The sequence below is a fragment of the Cryptomeria japonica genome, chromosome 4 (assembly GCF_030272615.1).
Source record: "Cryptomeria japonica chromosome 4, Sugi_1.0, whole genome shotgun sequence".
Lineage (NCBI taxonomy): Eukaryota > Viridiplantae > Streptophyta > Pinopsida > Cupressales > Cupressaceae > Cryptomeria > Cryptomeria japonica.
The window spans coordinates 352940050-352959048 of record NC_081408.1 but is presented as its reverse complement, the minus strand read 5'-3'; the positions used below and the strand labels follow the sequence as shown (position 1 = coordinate 352959048).

General features: G+C 37.6%; 1 protein-coding gene across 2 annotated transcripts in view; it reads right to left on the bottom strand.

The window, feature by feature from the left end:
* The window catches only part of LOC131063638 (peptide-N(4)-(N-acetyl-beta-glucosaminyl)asparagine amidase), a 200048-nt gene that overhangs the window by 161741 nt on the left and 19308 nt on the right, over nt 1–18999 (bottom strand). The window contains exons 3-5 of one of the 2 annotated variants that reach the window (XM_057997528.2): nt 13498–13680; nt 13150–13248; nt 12931–13017 (exon numbers count right to left, since the gene is read on the bottom strand). In XM_057997528.2, coding sequence (XP_057853511.1) covers nt 12931–13017; nt 13150–13248; nt 13498–13680 — 369 coding nt within the window. Of the gene's footprint in view, nt 1–12930; nt 13018–13149; nt 13253–13497; nt 13681–18999 lie in introns of those variants that run through there. The other variant, XM_057997529.2, reaches the window with a different exon arrangement.

The following is an 18999-nucleotide window of genomic DNA, read 5'->3' as shown; positions in this document are numbered from 1 at the left end:
AGAGAGCTATGGATATCGCTTTCAGAGACTTGATTGGGAAATGCATCATCATATACATGGACGATATCACAGTATTCTCCAGGAAAAGGGAAGATCATGTGGATATCTAAGAAAAGTCTTCCAAAGGTGCAAAAGATATGGTGTTTTTCTCAATCCTAAGAAATGCATATTTGGGGTGACAGAAGGGAAGCTACTAGGACATGTCATTTCAGAAAAAGGAATCTCTATTGATCCTGATAGAGTGAAAACTATATCAACCATCAACCTGCTAGCCAGTAAGAAGGAACTCAAATCATTCTTTGGCAAAATCAATTTTGTCAGAAAATTCATCACAGGGTTTGCCGAGATAGTCGGGCCATTGAATGAGATGTTGAAGAAGGACGCCAAAATGGAATGGACGGCACAGGCCAAGAGAGCATTCGAAGAGATAAAGTTAGCAATCGCAGAAGCTCCAGTATTGATCAGTCCTGACTACATGAAGCCCTTCTACCTGTATTCATTCGCCTCTGAATATACTTGTGCAGCTATTCTCACCCAAAGGAGTGAAGAGAGGAACGAGAACCCGATTGCATTCATGAGTACCCCCTTGAAAGATGTGGAACTCAGATATCCTAATATTGAAAAACAGGCATATGCATTGGTCAAAGCCATCAAAAAGTTTAGACATTACCTCTTGAGGGCCAAAATTTATGCAATTGTACCAAATGCAGCCGTAAAAACCCTCCTCATGCAAAATGAACTAGGAGAGAGAAGAGGCAAGTGGGTCGCCATTATTCAAGAATTTGATATTGAAATCCAGCCTACGAAACTTGTTTGAGGGCAGGCTTTAGCTCAGACACTGGCAATTGACGAGCCCGGGTTAGTCCAGCAAATTTATGAATTGGATGATGTCACTCCAGATGAATGGTACAAGGAAATTGTGACCTACCTGCTCAACCACAGATGTCCTGATCATATGACACCCACTCAGAAGAGAGCATTGAGGTTAAAATGTCAGAATTATATGCTTCAAGGATCCGTCCTATATCGCAGAAATCACGAAGGAATATATCTAAGATGTGTTGGCAAAGAAGAAGCCAAACAAATAATTGAACATTTTCACTCCAAGTTTGGTACAGGACATGGTGCTAACCTGGCCACAGCCCATCAAATCCTGAGAGCAGGATATTACTAGCCCACACTATTCAAAGATACATTTGATCATGTCAAGACTTGTCACACTTGCCAAGTCGCTGCTTTCAGAGAGAAGAATCATGCCATGCCACTCAATCCAGTGATCGAAGCAAGACCATTTGCAAAATGGGGAATGGATTTTATTAATGTCATCAACCCCGCATCCTCGACACAACACAAGTATATCATCACTGCTACTAACTATTGTACCAGATGGTCGGAGGCTCAAGCTCTGAAGGTATGCACCACTGAGGCCGTAATTAAATTCCTTGAGGAAAACATTATTACAAGATTTGGGTGTCCTTATGCATTGGTTTGCGACAATGGCTCAGCCTTCACATCATTGAGATTTTCAAATTGGGCTTTTGAGTACGGTATAACCCTTAAATTTTCATCCAATTATTACCCTCAGGGTAATGGGTTAGCTGAGTCGACAAACAAAAACCTACTCAATGTAATCAAGAAATTGTTGGAGAGAAGTCCAAGAGAATGGCATACCCAACTGAGATTTGCCCTTTGGGTAGATCGGATAAGGACTAAGAACGCGTTAGGAATTTCACCTTACTTCCTAGTTTATGGTCAAGACCCAGTATTCCCTATGCAACTTAGGATCCCAACCTTAAGGTTTATCCAAGAATACATGGAGGACACCGACGTTGTCCAAGCTCGATTAACGCAACTATTGAATCTTGAGGAAAAGAGAGATCAAGCATTGGAAAATTTTGCAAAGCATCAGGGAGTTGTCAAAAGATGGTTCGATAGACAAGCTAGAGTCAAGGCGTTCCGGATCTCGGATCTTGTCTTATACTGGGATAAAGCACACGAAAAGAAGGGAGAGCATGATAAATTTGATAGACTATGGAAAGGCCCTTATCAAATCTCTAAGATTCTTGGAGAAAATGCGTTCAAATTGAAGACCTTAACTGGGGAAGACGTCCCATTGCCTGTCAATGGGAGGTATCTTAAGCATTACTTCCAATCCTAGAAGTTCAGGAGGTCTGCCTTTGTATATAGTTAGCCTAGTTTCTTTTCAATTCGGTTTGTTTGGTTTGGTGTTTGGTGTGTCTTGGTTGTTTTCCTTAGTTTTGTTTTAGGTTTTGGTTTAGGTGTTTTTTTCTTGATGTCTTAGGTTGGGTTGGTTTGTTTGTTTTGAGGGGTATCCATTTGAAAAGGGCGCTTTTGTGATGAAGAACTCTGACTCCCCGCTAGATTGTCCATTTCATTTGGTCAATCATGAAGTCTTTTTAGAAGAACGAAGAAGTTTTTCTTGATAAAATTTTGAGTCAAGCTGTATTTGCAATGAAGACAGACTGGCTTATTGGACTCAGATATTAGCGTCCTTCAGTTATTATATCTTTTCACACTTATAATCTCCGAGTCGTTATGGTTTTCAGGCTAAGCTATGATCGGTGAAAAATCTAAAATCTGGCTTCAGCGCCACCGCAATCCTCAAACCCCAGTAAGCTTCACCGCTTAGGAGCCAAAGGAATTGATGGAATAAAAGAGCAATATCAAAAAAAAAAATGAGGAAATGAAAGAGAAAAATCAAGAAAAGATGAAGTAAAATGAAATACCAAAATTGGCTAACGAGAATATACGGATAACTCCATCGGGGCTATAGACGCCCGGCTGGCAATGGAGCAATGTTTGTGAGCTTGCGGCGATAACCTCGTCGGGACTATGGACGTTTGACTGGTAGCGAGGCTCTATCCAGGATGCTTTTGAGGTTCAGATAAACTACATAGCTAATCACAGGGGAACCTGGAGATCATGATTGTCTTGTCGTGGGAATTAACTCATTGCACACACATAGATAACTATGGACTTAGTACTTTGTCTCAATACGAAAGTCTCTTCTTGTAAGTGTCGTTTAACTCCCTGTTTTATTGAGGAAGATTCTCTAAGTATTCTTTTAAGATGGATTGATTCTCAGATGTTCGCGAACATTCTTAGTGGTGTCGCCAGATGTTGTGACCATTTCACACATCGCCCCATCAGAATGGGGACCCCCTCTTTTTCTTAGGGTTTTTGCTTTCCCTTAGTTAGTTTTTCTCTCTACTTGCTTGGGTTCGGAGTGAGTGAGTGGTTGCCTGGGTTGGCTAGTTTAGGGTTAATCTCTGATGGCTCGTTTTGGGGTTTCTTTCAAGCTGAGTCTAGCCTAATTTTGGGAGGTCGTTAGTCGTCTACCTGGTACCTTAAGTTTGCCTTAATGAAGTATTCCTTTCAGGAGAATCGGGATGGTGAGATTGAAGAGCAGGGTGGATAGGTCTAAGGTCAGGGTAGGTCCAGTTTGATGGTTTTCTTGTTAGAGTCATGTTTGCTTCCAGGTCTGAGTTGATTGAGCAAAGTCAGTGATCAGATGGAGATCGGAGTGGTTATTTCAGAAACTGATGAGCGAATGCACCTGATAATGATTGAAAGAGTTTTGCAGGAAGGAAATGAAATGAACCAAGGTGAGGAACTAGTCAAGAGGATGAATTTCGCTGCTGACCCTTCCAAAGGGTCTAGAGTGAAATTTTTGAAAGCTCTCATTTTTACTTGGCTAAAGACAAGATCTTGATGAGGATGCGTGAAGAAAGGTTTGTGTTCGCCTATCAAGAAGGATTAGAGTTCAAAAGGTCAAGAATCAAGCTAAAATCTTGATTTTCGCTCCTGACCCTTCCAAAGGGTCCAAAGCGAAAATCCTTCTAGACCACCTTTTCTTCTCAGTTTTGGCTAAGTGTTGCTTTCTAGAGCATGTTTGAGGGTGAATTGATTTGATCTTGCCTTGAGATGGAGTTTGTGGATTTTTGAAGGACAAGATTTTGACCTAAAGGAGAATTTCACTCCTGACCCTTCAAAGGGTCTAGAGCGAAATTCATCATAAACCTTGTTTCTTGACTTGAATGGATTGGAAACCTTGCTCCTAATGTGGATGATGATCTAATTTTGCCTTGTGAAGTGGTTTGAAGCTTGAAAAATGAGCAATTTTAGCCAAGAATGAGATTTTCGCTCCTGACCCTTCCAAAGGGTCCATAGCGAAAATCTTCCTAAAGCTCATTTCATCTTAAGATTGGCTAATTTTTTATTTGCAGGGTATCTTGGAAGGAAGCTTGGACATTCTTATTACCTTTGAAAGGTTTTCAAGCGTTGAAAATGAAGGATTTTGGACCAAAAAGGGAAATTTCGCTCCTGACCCTTCCAAAGGGTCCAGAGCGAAATTCCTAAAAGCTCTTACTTTTGCAATAAAGGAAATCAAGTTTTGATTTGTTATGGCATGGATGGAAGGAAAATGACTTGCTTTTGCCTCTTGAGGTCGTTTTGGAAAGTAGAAATGAAGGATTTAGCCCAAGAAGGGATTTTCGCTCCTGACCCTTCCAAAGGGTCCAGAGTGAAAATCTCTCTAAGAGACATTTCTTGCCTTATTTGGCCAAAACTTGATGTCCAAGGCATGATGAGATGAAGTATGAACATGTTGAAATCCTTGGGGATGATTAGAAGTTGTAAAAATGAAGGATTCTAGCCAAGAAAGGAAATTTCGCTCCTGACCCTTCCAAAGGGTCCAGGGCGAAATTCCTTATAAACCTATCTTTTGACCTTTCTTGGACATGGATTCTTATTCCTAGGGTAATGAAGGACGAAATCCTACCTTGCAAAGAAGTTTCAAGTTTAGAAAATGATGATTTTGGGTCAAAAATGAAAATTTTGCTCCTGACCCTTCCAAAGGGTCCATAGCGAATTTTCTCAAAATTTCTTTTGGTTATCAAGTTTTTGCTAGGTCAAGTGTGGGATAAGGCAAAATCAAGAGGAAGTTGCCCTTAAGAGTGACTTTAAGTTGTTAAAGACCATGAAAGGTGAAGGAATTGAGCCTAGAGGTGATTTTCGCTCCTGACAAAAAACACTAAGACATCACATGAAAAAGCATTACACATAACACACTGATTTTTCACATCGAAACCCAACTATGAAAAACCACGGTGGGGATGAATACCCACAAGTTGTTCTTTGAACTCTTCTAAAGTCTGCTTTGTTAGGAGCCTAGTCCAGTTAAGGACTTTACAATAGGTACAATAGGTTCTGCTAGGAACCGATCCTGCTAGGGATCACTCAATTAAGGGATGGCTAAATACTCGGTTAAAGGTTAGAGCCTTGTTAAAGGTTACCTTGCAAGAGGATTTGAAGAACTCAATGAATTTGAGTCACCCTATTAAAGGATTTACAGAAATCTTGTTAAAGCTACTTGGTTAAGGGATTTTCCAACTACTAAAATGGTTAGAAGTCAACATGTAATACACTGATTTGATAACAACACTCAATGCCAATGCAGATCCACTTTAGTTCCTTTGCTTCTGTAATCACACTCTACATTTTGAACACTTGAAAACATCTTTTTTCCAAATTTTGAGCAAGGCCAAGCTAGGACAAGGGTGTGAGAAAGCATTTGGATTGCATTAGAGTATATTTTGGTTGCCAAGAATGCAAATTTGAAAGCCTAATGAAAATTTCCCTTTTTTCTTTGCAATTCAAGACAAGATTTTGGTTTTTATACCCTGGAAAGGAGAAAGACAAGATGTTCTATACCTTGGAGGTGATTTGAAGTTGAAAGGATGGCAAAATAGCCCTAAAACAAGATTTTCGCTCCTGACCCTTCCAAAGGGTCTGGAGCGAAAATCCTAAAACCTACTTATTCCTTTCAAATTTGTGCTAAGACAAGGCTAGACTAAGGTAAGAAATGCCCTTGAGACCACTTTTGAGTTGATGTTTGTTTCAAAAGTGATGATTTTTAGGCCAAAGGAGGAAATTCACTCTTGACCCTTCCAAAGGGTCCAAGGCGAAAATCCTAAAATCTCATATTCTGCCTTGCAAAAACAAATCAAACTTGGATTGGGTGAAAGAAGAAAACTATTTCCTAGCCTGGTGAGGTAGATTGAAATTGGAATGATGAAAAATGAGCTACAAGCAAAAAAAATCACTCCTGACCCTTCCAAAGGGCCCAAAGCGAAAAACACTGAAGTCACCTTTTCCTTCAAGGTTCGAGTAAAACTAGGCCTGGATTACAGTGAAAGAAACTATTTGGAATGCCTTGGAAAGATTTGGACCTTCAAAAAATGTGAATTTTGAACTCAAGAGAGAATTTCGCTCCTGACCCTTCCAAAGGGTCCAGAGCGAAATTTTGGATAGGTCCTGTCCCTGGCTAGGTTACTAAGCAAAACTGACCTTTTTCGCCTTGTGAAGATCAAGCCAATGCTAGTAGGTTGGGAAGTGGGTTCAAACTGAGCGAATGTTGATGAATTGAAGTGAAGGAGATTGGAAAATTGGCCTGAGAGATAAATTTCGCTCATGACCCTTCCAAAGGGTCTAGGGCGAAAATTCCTAAAAAGCAGTGTTTCCTTCAAAATCCTGTTGAGCTAACTTAGTGGTTGAGATGAATAGATCCTAGGGATTGCCTTGGAGGAAGTTAATGATCAAGCAAAGATGAATTTTGACCTAAAAAGAGAAAATCGCTCCTGACCCTTCCAAAGGGTCCAGAGCGAATTTTCTCAAAACATATCTTTTCCCTCAAATTTATGCCAAGTCTAGTGTGGGTCAAGATTAGAGGTGCCTAATTATCAAGTTTGAAGGAATCGAGCCAAATGATGAAAATCGCTCCTAACCCTTCCAAAGGGTCCAGAGCGAAATACCTATTTTCACCCAATTTACTCATGTGAAGAGCTAAAAAGTTGAAATCCAAGACTTTGTTAGGCCAAAACAAGCGTAAGCTCGCCTTCCGGAAGATTTAGAGGTGAAGAAAGTATGGTATTCATGGCCTAGTCAGGAAAATCACTCCTGACCCTTCCAAAGGGTCCAGGGCGAAATCCTCAAAAACACCTTTTTTTCATCCTTGTTAGATTGAGTCAAGGGCAAGTTGCAAAATTGTGAAGACAAGGACATGAGAGATTGCAAATCTAGGTTGTAAAGATTTTGAGTCATGAAGTGAACAAGCCTAGAAAAGGGGTCCAAACAAGCCTTGAAAGGATTTAGACCTACATCACTTTGGATATTTTTAATACCTAAGGAGAATAATTTTCATCAAGCCTTAATCAAGCTTTGACATTCCTAAGCTAGCCCATAATTTTTCACTAAAATTCGCCTATTACAAGACATTTGGGAGGCTGAAACAAGTTCGCCATGAATTAAGGCATTCATAATTTAATTAATTAATTGCTAAGCCTTGAAATAAATGAAAAATCCACCCTTAAAGCTTTTGAAATTAATTTAAAAAATAACAAATTATGATTGAGCGCTCAATACTTATTATTTTCCCTTTATTTGCCAAGTCGGCCATCCTTTGAAAGGGGTTTTATTTCATTTTATTTCATATTTGTCAAGTCGGCCTCAAGGAGAATTAGGTTGAGCGCCCTATATAAGGGAGGGGTATTTTGATAAATTTAAATCATTCATTCCTTGTTTTCATGCGAGCTTGAAGAGCAGATCTAGAGGAGCGAATTCTAGCTAAGTTGGAGGTTAATTTCCAGAATTTGCAAAGTATTTGAAGGCTAGTAGAAGGCGAAATTCTTTGAAGGCTGATTGGAGCATAATTCGTCCAAAGGAAGACCAGAAATTTAGATCAAACATCCTTGCCCAGCAAATTCATCATCTTCCTTCTTTCATTTTTTCAAGTTTGATAGCTAAAATTCAAGAAAGAGGTACGAAGAATCAGATTTTTGAAGTTTTTTATTCAAGATTTAGTTTGATTTTCCATAGTAATCATTTTGAAAATCTAAGTCTTGTACAATCTGATTTTAATTTAATTTGAAAATCCATAATTCTTAGATTTATCATTATTTTCAAATTAATATTTAGTTATTTCCTTGAAAGGTCTCAAATCTCCTATAATGAAGATATTACGCTCAAATCCTAACTCTAAGCTTTTGTGTAGGTGTCAAATGACGACCCCCAAGGCCGGAGGATTCATTACTCGACAGGCTCTCATCAAGGAGGATCAAAGAAATGACGAATTAGAGACCAAGATCGTGTCCAAGTGGAGTAATATCGGAGACACCAACCTAGGAAACTTCAATGTGAAGAAGTTTCGGGAAGCGCACTACATCGGCAATCCGTCACCTGTTGCAAAGAAAACAATTGAGAGTGGCATCATCAAAGCTGCAGGTTTCCCTCCCGCAGTCAAGTGTCATGAGTTGATGATTGAGTGTGCCCAGCACTATGATTCACACTCAAGGACGATCGTGGCCGAGGATGGAACTATCTTAGCCTATCTTTCGGAGGAAGCTATAAGTGAGATTTTTCATCTCCGGGAACATAGAGAAATGGTCTACAAAAGTCTAGAAGGAGCTAGGTCGATCTATGAGGATGATCCTGATTCCTACTTGAACTTCATAAACAAGAATTGGCTACTCAAGAGCAGACCTCGCCTGAACAAGATTCCCAATACACCACACAGAATCGACTTCCAAGAAGAGTTCAAGGATTTGATAACCTTGCTCAATCGGGTCACAGGTGCTCCTCAAGCTTTCTTCTTTGATAAATGGATTTTCTTCTTCATACAACTGATTGTCCAAGGAAAGGGAATGCTTAGTTGGGCTAGAATCATTAGCAACAGCCTGGACGTGCAATTGAGAAGACTAAGGCCTACCAACTCATTCCACATGAGTTCATATGTTGTATATGCCTTGATCAGAGGTTTTGAGTATGCAGGACTACCTCACAGAGGAGTTGTTGGAAGAGGACCCGGAGAAATAAGAGTTTGTGATTCTTATGTTCAACTACATCATCCGCCCAGAAGTGACTACAAGCTAGTCAATGACACCTTCACGATGAATATTACCAGGATATTGCAAGGTGGGATTCACAATCGACTGTCTCTGGACGCACAAGAGCTCGTGAAGAAGCATGGTGCATGGTTCATTCAATTTCCAAAATTCACATAAATCAGAATTCATGGGTGTCCTTCACCTCCCTACATGTTGCCAAGATATCCTACAGACAGGATAGTACTACTTGAGGTGACTAGACAATTGGCAGCTTATGCGAAGGCATCCAGACATAAGCATGGAAATGGAATTACCGTGCCCATCATATTAGGGAACTCAGTTGAAGTGTGTCCTAATACTCAAGCAGTGGAAGATGCAGAGAAGGAATTATCTCTATACTCATTCACATCCTTTGCCTCGAGAGAGAATTTTGATCCTCATGGTCATATAGAAGAAACAGTTGGGAAGAAGTACAGGCATGAGTCTCAGGTGGAGGACTTTTGGATGAATGTCCAAGATGATGTCGAGGTCAAAAGAAAGATGCATTCCAGGTTACCCTTGGATCTCATCAGGAAATGCAAAATTTATAGAGTAGCCGATCAAGCCCAGGATAATGGTAGATACCTCCAGTCATCCTATGAAAAGGAAGACAAAGAAGTGAAGATAGATTGGAATGAGCCCGAGGTTTTAGACTTGAGAGCTTTGATGGCTCCCGTTTTATCTTGCACTCGCAGATGGGTGGATATACAGCATCAAAAGTTGAAGGAGCAGAATGTATCTATGACATTCACCTTGGAAGCAAGGCCAGAAGAAGGAGAGGCAAGTGTGAGTGAGAATACTTCTCATTCCAAAGGCTCAAAGAGGAAAGAAGGACCTGAGAAGAAAGAACCTTCCAAGAAGAAGCAGAAAATAAATCTTGATCGCCCACCAAGCACATCTTCTAGGCATGAAAAGGAAGCAAGTCAAGGAGAGGATCAGAGGCAAATAGTATATGAAATTGATGAGTCTATGGAATCCATGGTACAAAATGATAAACAAGGCAAAGGACAGACACCTCAACATTCATCAAGTCAATCTCCCCAAGTTGGTGCTAATGAGCAACGTGAAGAAAAGAATGATGATGAAGCAACATCTCCTTTCCGGGAAGATAGACCTCTACCTAAAGAAATACAAGTGAGGGAAACAAGATCTGCCATTCCGGATTGGTTGAAAGAGAGGCTGACAAGGGTAGTTGTGGTTGAAGAGGAAGAAGATGTATTTGACTTGGAAAGCCTTATAGGAAATTCTCATGAAGCAATAGAGAAGAAGAAGGCCACAAAGATGTCAAAGGTAATTAGAGATGAGACAGGATCCAGAAAAGTGCAGATAGCTACACCAGTGGTGGACAAATATGAGGATGAGATTCTAGCAGAAGAATATGATCTAGAAACATTTGATCTTGGTCCACTTACCACCGAGCAGGCTATGGAAGAAGCAACTGATTCACTGAAAACACTCAAAGACAAACTCAAAGAGGAAGTGGAAAAGAATAAGAAGCTTGGAAAGGAGGTCAGTGCTTGGAGGAATTATTTTAGCCATCTTAACCAGCCTTTGAGACGACAGGATCCAGCAATATCTCCTTTACATGCACTTCCTCTTGAATCAATAAGTGAGGCAGAAAGGGCGAAGAGCCTAGTTCAACTCATGAGTTCTTGGATTGATGAATCGCACAAGGGAGCCGTTGAATTTGCAACAAGAATGATGAAGACAGTTCATCGAGCTATCCAGGTCCTTGAGATTATCCATAATCTAATGATAACTGTGGCTGCATTCACTCACACTAGAAATGTTATCTTCCCAGTCTTACAAGTGATAAGAGAAACACCAAGAAGGATTCTGACGCAAGAAAAGATAATGAATGGAGGAACCCATAGCCTCCTGCAGTGGTCAGCTCTGCTCCAGATGAAGGAAGTCCTTTTTGAAGATGTCAACACCAGATGCAGCCGAGTTGAAGGCATCATCCATCCAATTCAAGACAAGGTGTTTGAGGTGTTGTGTACCATCCTTGACAGGCGGATTGAGATCGAGACAGATGTGGACATCCAAGAGTTGGAGGACAGAATCAAGGTCATCTTTTGCAAGGAAGAACATCATCACAGAAAGGCAACAAGATCAAATGTATGCTACTATGTTCCTGATTGAGAAGACCAAAGAACTTGAGCCTGGGTGGGAGACGACTCTTCTCACTGCTTTTAATCAAGTCCTTCATTTGGAAGAACGAATGAAGAATCTTCCTGAGATTCCCATTGCTGAGATTGAGGGAATTGTGTCCAGATTCATTGAATATGCTAGAAAAGAGCATAGGAAAGGGAACAAAGTTCTAGATGAAAAGTTGTTATAAGATGATGTGGCAACTTAATTCCTATTGGTCTATGTCTCCTCGGTATTTGTGCCAATTTTTTATTGGCTATGGATTAATAATGTTTATCTAAATGGGGACTTTTTTGTAACAAGCCCTAATTAGGGTTTAGGTGTCAAAATCTCAGCCATCGATCTTCTTTTGATCCAGGCCGTCCATTGTACTTGAGGATGCTATATAAGCCCTCACTCATTTCATTTTAAAGAGTTAGAGACAGAGAGAAAAAAGTTAGAAAGTTGGAGAGAAATAAGTTTAATTTTGTTAGTAGCAAATTTGAGTAGTGAAGAGAGAAAGTTGAACAATTGTTGTTTATTTGGCTATGAGATCAATGAAATATTGAAGTTATGGTGTTTTGTTTCAATCCTTGTGGCTATCTTCATGGTTGTTTATCTTCTTGAATCACTTTTAGTAGAAATATCATTTAGATTTTAAGTTTGAAGGACGAATGTTGTGCCTGATCTTTGATAAGACTCACATTCCAAACTACTAGCTTCTTACTGATTGTAAGAACGCCTTGTGTGGTCAATTGGAAACATTGAAATTGATTAAGAGTTCAATTATCATTGGAAGTATTGGTACGTATCTCCTTGAGAGTATCTATCTCCTTGGTGATTTGAAAATCGTTGAATACCCTTAGAAGATCGCACCAATTCCAGTGGAGTTGTAATCCTTTGGCGATACTGAAATTGGTAGAATCTTATCAAGACCAGCCTTCATCAAGTCATTCTTAGGATTAGTTTAGGTATCTCTTCCTTGAAACCCCTTACCTTTTGATCTTTTTGAAAATCTGTTAGTATTAGGAAAATCCTGTTCCTCATTTGGAAAGATAGTAACACGGACAAGCTTTCTTTGAAAGCACGTAAGGCCCCTTGATGAAACAGCAAACACAACGACCACTGGTGCTTATCCGCAAGTAGAGATCCTACAAAGCAGAACCTTGAAGTCCTTCCGATTGATCCTTTTTTATGATATCTTCAGCATTCGGAGACTTTACTCAAGAGAGGATAAGATACCTCTGGGTATTTTATTTTGTGTTTGGTCGTGTACAAAATACACATCAACAGGTTTCCACGTGAAAAATCTGTGTGTTATGGGCTATGAGTTTTCATGTGATGATTGTGTGTTTTTTATTAAGTTGGATATGCATGTAGTGCTAAATGGCTGTGGTATTATTGATACAACTCATGCATGACTAAACTGGTAAAGCAGCTATCAAGATCTGAGATCTGTTGAATGTTGTCTGAAGTATTTCTGTTGGACCGGTATTGCTATGGTTAAGTAAAGTGGTAAAGTCAACCGGTTATCTGTGTTCTGAGTTGTCAAAGTATTGAAGCAAATTTTTGTGTGTACTGATTCACCCCCCCACCCCTCTCTCAGTACCGGTTAGGATCTTAGTAGTTCATCATGTAGGAAGATTTTTCCAAAGTTTACAGAGAAACAAGAACTAGCCCTAAAGGCAATAACAAAAAAATTGTGATGACTTCAAAGAATCACACTAGATGTAGTTAAAATTATGTTGGTATATGTCTGCTACTTGAAATAAATATAGAAGGCCGACAGATCCATATTCTGAACATGAAAGCAAAATCGAGTATTCAACTTGAAAGCAAAATGGGTAATCCTTTTTACCTTGGCCAAGGCAATGAGGGCTTTTTCTTCGAGCTCATCAATGCGAACTGATTTCTGTGCTGCATCCAGTCGAACGGGATCTTCATACTACAAATGGAATTATTATTAGACACACATTCTTAAAAGTCCTCACACATGTTTCTTAACTAAGAAATACAAAAATAAAGAAAATAAGTAAAATAGATTTCCACTCAGCTAAAGCATGAAACATATGCATACCAGTAGAACTTGTTTTATATATGGTTCAACCCTTCTCTTAAATTCTTCTTTACCTTGACCAGCATATTGTTGCTGGATGAGTAGAGCATCTTCTTCAGCCTGTCAGTTCACACAATACTTCTGATAAATAGAATAATAGTTCCCAATCAAAAATTTATATTTAACCTCATTTCATGAACAAATCCATACATCCATGATATCCGTACCATGTAACAAGTTACAGTCTCTACTGTCAAAAATTTTATGTTATGCTTTATATGTAAACACGCACAGATTACAAGGCAATGTATCCTCTTGAATAACATTGACTTTGGAGTAATAAAATCAGGATGGCAGACAACAGATTACCTGTAACAATCGTGCCAGTTCCTCGTCAGCTTTTTCCATTGCAGCAATCTCTTCCAGTGAAGGCTTGGCGGATGAAGTTACAGATTCTATTTCCTCCACCAATCTCAATCTGTCTACATCTCCAGAAGATATGTGCAGAAGATCTTCATCGTTTTCAATGGGAAGATTTCTATCTCCTAAAATCTTTGAGAGAAAGAACAAAGGTGTGAATGGTTTTATATTTTTTATAATATTTTTCAATAAAAAATGGCACAATTCGTAACATCAAATGATGCAGTAAGGAGCCCAGGAATACTCCCACGACTTATTATGCCAGACGAAGGGGCACTTCCTGCTGTTACTAAACTTGGCATCTTCAGCCTATAATGCAGTTTATTAAGCTCTTTATTAACCAAGACAAATTAGATTTAATTTGTTGTTATATTTTATATTCCATATCACCTATAAGAAGCTAGACAAATGAAGAATGTTACGATTTTTTCAACGAAACCTGCATCAAAATGATTTTCAAAAACTAATTTGAGAAACATGGCAGTGGAACAACACTAAATCTCAATAAAAGTCAATGCTACAAACAAGCCATGAGCATGCCATTAATGGACTTAAAGAACACATAAGAAAGTATTTATTATTAAACTTAAGAAAAATGGAATCAGTTTCCTCAAACAGAAGACAAAGCCAATAGAATCCATGATTGACTTAGTCGGAGCTTCATGCTACATTATGATATGAAATTCATCAAAGAGAAATTTATTTTAAAAAAGTCAATATGCCCTGTTTTAGTTTGCCAAAGGTTTGTGTGTAAATATTTGTTATGAAAGTTTCAAATCATATGTGCCAAAATCACTGTGTGAATGGACCAAAAAGAAATGTTGATGTTATTATCCAAGAAATGTTCAAAATGCATGAAGATTAGCAGCTGCCTGCAGGTTGTGCCTACTACTTGCTTTGTAAGTATGTAAATGCAACTCTCATTGCTGTGTTGATCATGCCACCACACCTATTCATCACAGGCAGCGAAATTAATTTTATCACTTGTGGAAAATTTTGTTGATGGAGACCACTACAACAGTGAGTGTTCAAACCAGTTTGAGGCTGGAATCAGCATTAAGAGGAAAATATTACATGCATCCAAGTGGTTACTGTGTGACAACTGCTTATGCTGAGAATCTGTAAGTTTTCAAAAAGTTTGGAATCCATTCCAACAAGATCAGGGGCATTTATGCCATCTAATCTTTTCTGTCAATGCTACTGTCTGTAATCAGTCACCAATACACTGTTACAGTCAAGAAGATGTTGGACGATCCTGTTTGGTTTTTATTTGTTTCTGTCAGGTAGCTTGTGGGAATTAATTTTGGCCATTTGTCTCTTATGGTTACTAATATATTTGTCAATAACCATGTGCAGTTTTCACTACTTCATCTTGAGTATGGTTCTTCATACTTTGAATATGCATTGCTTTTATTGAATGAACAGTGATTATGGGAGATTAAAAAAGTACATTCAAACTTTGATAAAGACAATAATGATTTTTTGGTGCAATCTGATTGTTTTTATAAAAAAGTTTAAACACTTCATATTAAAGGGTAGTGTTATTCTAACTGGTTGATCACATGCAAAATGTATGATAAAGTTTACAAAGGGGTCCAATTTGCGAAGATGTAAATAAGAATTGGAGAGGGGATATGCATGGGGCATGTAATAGTACAAAATCAGCTGTAAAGGGATTTTGACAATTTAGAGGAATAAAGATAAGCAAACTTCATAAATTTGTTTATAAATGTAAAAATAATGATTTTTTTCAAGTAATAAGGAAGTAATTGCATATGGAATGGAGAATCAGAATATTTTAAAAAGGAGGGAGTAACTAATAATTTTCAAAATAAATGTACAAAATAATTTTTAGATCAATGTTACAAGACTCAGACAACGCTCAAATTTGGCAAGGTGATTTTTGACCCATACTTGGACTAGCAGTCAAACTTGGCAAATTGAAAAAACCATGAAATATGAAAAACTTGAAAGCCAAAAATAACTAATTGAATAGAAGCTACTTTGATCGCATACACATGAGTATAAAAGCGGATTTTAACTAAAGGAAACAAGATTTTTAAATATGTAAATATTGTCAAGTGTTCAAGGTGTACAAAACTTATGGATAACAATATCCATAACATCAAAAACAAAAATCACAATGTGGAGTCATGAACTATGGTAGAAAGGAACTTGTATCCCTTAGACAACATTACTAACTTTATTGTGGAGTCATGTGCTTGTATCTCAGACAAGTTTGCAAATGCCACTACAACCTTACAAGAATCGCTAAGGATAGGGTTTGGCATGCAAACCAGAAGTATAAAACTAATTTAATTATTAGGAATTTAATTGGGGAAAAAATGAAAGAATAAAAAAATGTTTCTCTTCCATCCAGCATGGCCTAAAAAGATTTACATTTTTTTTTAAAGCTAGAGCAGACATTTTTCGTGGCAAATGACATTTTTCATTATTTTATCATTGCAGAAGTCCTCCAAAACAAAGCTCAACTTTCATGCTTTTAGGTTTAAACATTTTCAGTTTTTTATGCTCTTTTTCCTTGCTTTTTATAGACAAGCCTACTTGTCAGGACTCACCAAGTACTGAATCATAGGTCCCTAGGCCTCCATTTGGTCAACTCAGCTCAAGAATCGTGAGTTTGTGCATGTCTCAACAAGTCTTGTAGCTATGAATTGGAAGCATTATCAAGGGAAACTAACATGGAAGAAAAACATTCATCAAGGGTGGGCAAATATGAAAGAAGTGAACCTCAACAACTTAGAAGATAGACGCAACAATTGACCAAGCCAATCGTTGATGCAATGCTAGTATAAAGTTCCTCGTTGCATGTTAGCACAAAAGGAAGAAATGTTGGGAATTAGTCCTCACATGTGACTGTTAGGATGTTAATATTTATAGATAAATAATATGTGCAGAGAATATGGTAAGTGATTACCAATCACATTAGAACATTAATTTGTTAGTTTTGGGTTAGTTAGTCGGTGGTTATAGTAGAGATACTTTATAATTGTAACTCGTTAATTGTAGTTGAATAAAAAAATGACCAATTAATGTATTTTTGAGCCTTTGGCTCTACTTTATATCTGGTCTTTTAATAGCATCTTCAATAAAGACATGAAATTTCAATAGTCTATGATATTAGCTTGAGGTTTCTAGATTTGATTGTGTAAACATTTTTTAAATCAAACTAGCATCCACAATCATATCCAAAAACTTCAAGAAAACATCTTCAATGGTCATATTATTCCATTTAATGAAGCACTCTATGATTGTCATAGTCCTTAACTTCTTTGTGCATGTCTCAAAAATTAACTCAAGATCTAGGATCATACCCTTAATTTTGCAAAAGATACTCTTGATGCATTGGAAAGAAAAGAGAAGGAAGTTGGTGAGATCACCTTTCAGCTTAAATCAACAAAGCTTTCTTTAGAAAGTGTCCAAGTGACACTTCTAGAATCAAAAAATCAGTTTGATGTTGCAGAGCAATTTAGAAAGCATAAGAATGAGGAAGGGCAAAGGAAATCAGCCAAGTAATTGAAGAGCTTGATAGCTTTAAAAAGGGTTTTGATTTGGAACAATTTCCAAAGAAATCAAAAGTTGCATATATAGGGTTAAATCAATAGGAAAATTGGTTGGAACAAGAGGGTAGAAATAATTTTCACTTTGTTGATAATCCTCTTTTTGAGATGGATGCAAAGTCATCCTTTGATAATCCAATCTTTGAGTTGGATGTTGGGGCACTTCTTGATTCTAGTAACTAGAATAATGACAATAATAAGATATGGGATCCAATTGTGGTGTTCAAACATGAGGTGGTACCACATGATTTTCTTAAGGGACCACCTGTTGATGTGTTTTTTATGCAACTCAAACATTGAATAAAATACCAAGGTATTCTATCCCCTCTTGAACAAAGAAACCTCATATGCTATACAACCTGATCAAATGAGATGACTCAAAGGTTGTAATGTCTCGTACTAGGAGGCTACCAGTTTCCCAATAATTTGTTAATGATTTGTAGCTTCAGTCGGAATGATCAAATACATGATTGATTTATATATTGCTGATTATAGTCAGAATGATTAATAATTAGGAAATACCATTATATATATATATGCACATATATATAACTCAGAAATATTATTATGTACTATTATTAATCATGATGAGTATAGAGAATGATTAAATAAATCAAACATATAAATCAATCATGTAGCAATCTTTGATCATATAAACTGATTAAGAAAATCATTTATTGTTACATTGCAAATTCTGTGAATCGATTAAAGTGAATCAATTATCATACTAAGTCGATTATTGTGGATCGATTAACATAATGAATCATCTAAGGCAGATCGATTAATAAGGATCAATTAAATGAATCGATTTATGTGAATTGATCAGTGAGAATCAATTAACATAATCGATCTTGTTCTAAATTCTGTTATAGCAAATTAATATACATATCGTGTAATGGTATTGACTAGACTTATCAAGAGAATTATAATATCGATTAAGTAATTGATTAAACTCTATATTGTTTGTGAATCGAATCATTATGTGAATCGATATGAAATAACACATGTTTGCTTTAACACAGCCATTCACTTTGAGAGGAGCATACCTCTTCAAAGAGGCATGTCTCCACGTGAATTAGATTCACGTGAAGGCATGTCTCTTTGAAAACATGCCTCCTAATTCAATATATATATTTGAGTAGAATATCGATTCATTTGGCAGGTACAAAAATCGAAAGTGCAAGTCATAGAGATCGATATACATATCAGATCATAAGTTGAAAAATAAAATAACATATCCATACCTCAGTAGCAGCACCCTTGTTTGTAAGTTGGCAAATACATTCAACCAAGGAGAGAACATCAACAAGTTGATAATCAGCAATAGAGAATAAAATAAATTCTACCACAACCAAATCTGATCAACATTAACATGGTATCAGAGCCAAGTTGAGGAAAAGATCTGATCAGATTTGCAAGAAAGGACAACTAACCTTCATTTAATTTGTTTTTTAGAATTGTCTATTGGACAATATGGTGAATGGAGTTAGACCTGAGGATCGTCTTGAAGGAGCTGCAAATTTCATATCATGGAAGATTAGGATGTTGCTTGCACTAAAGGAACATGAATTAAACACATTTGTGGAAAAGGCTTCACACGAACCCGAGGAAGAAAACGAGAAACTCCTATGGACAAGGAATAACAACAAAGCTATGATGTTATTAGTAGATGGAGTAAAAGATCATATAGTTCCTATTATCTCAAAATTAGATACTGCCTATCTAATGTTCTCCACTCTAGAAAACATGTTTGAGATAAATAACACTAGCAGGGCTTTGACTCTAAAACAAGAACTCCACCATATCAAAATGGGCCAAGGAGAAACTATTACCTCATACTTCATGAGGATAACAGACTTAAGGAACCAAC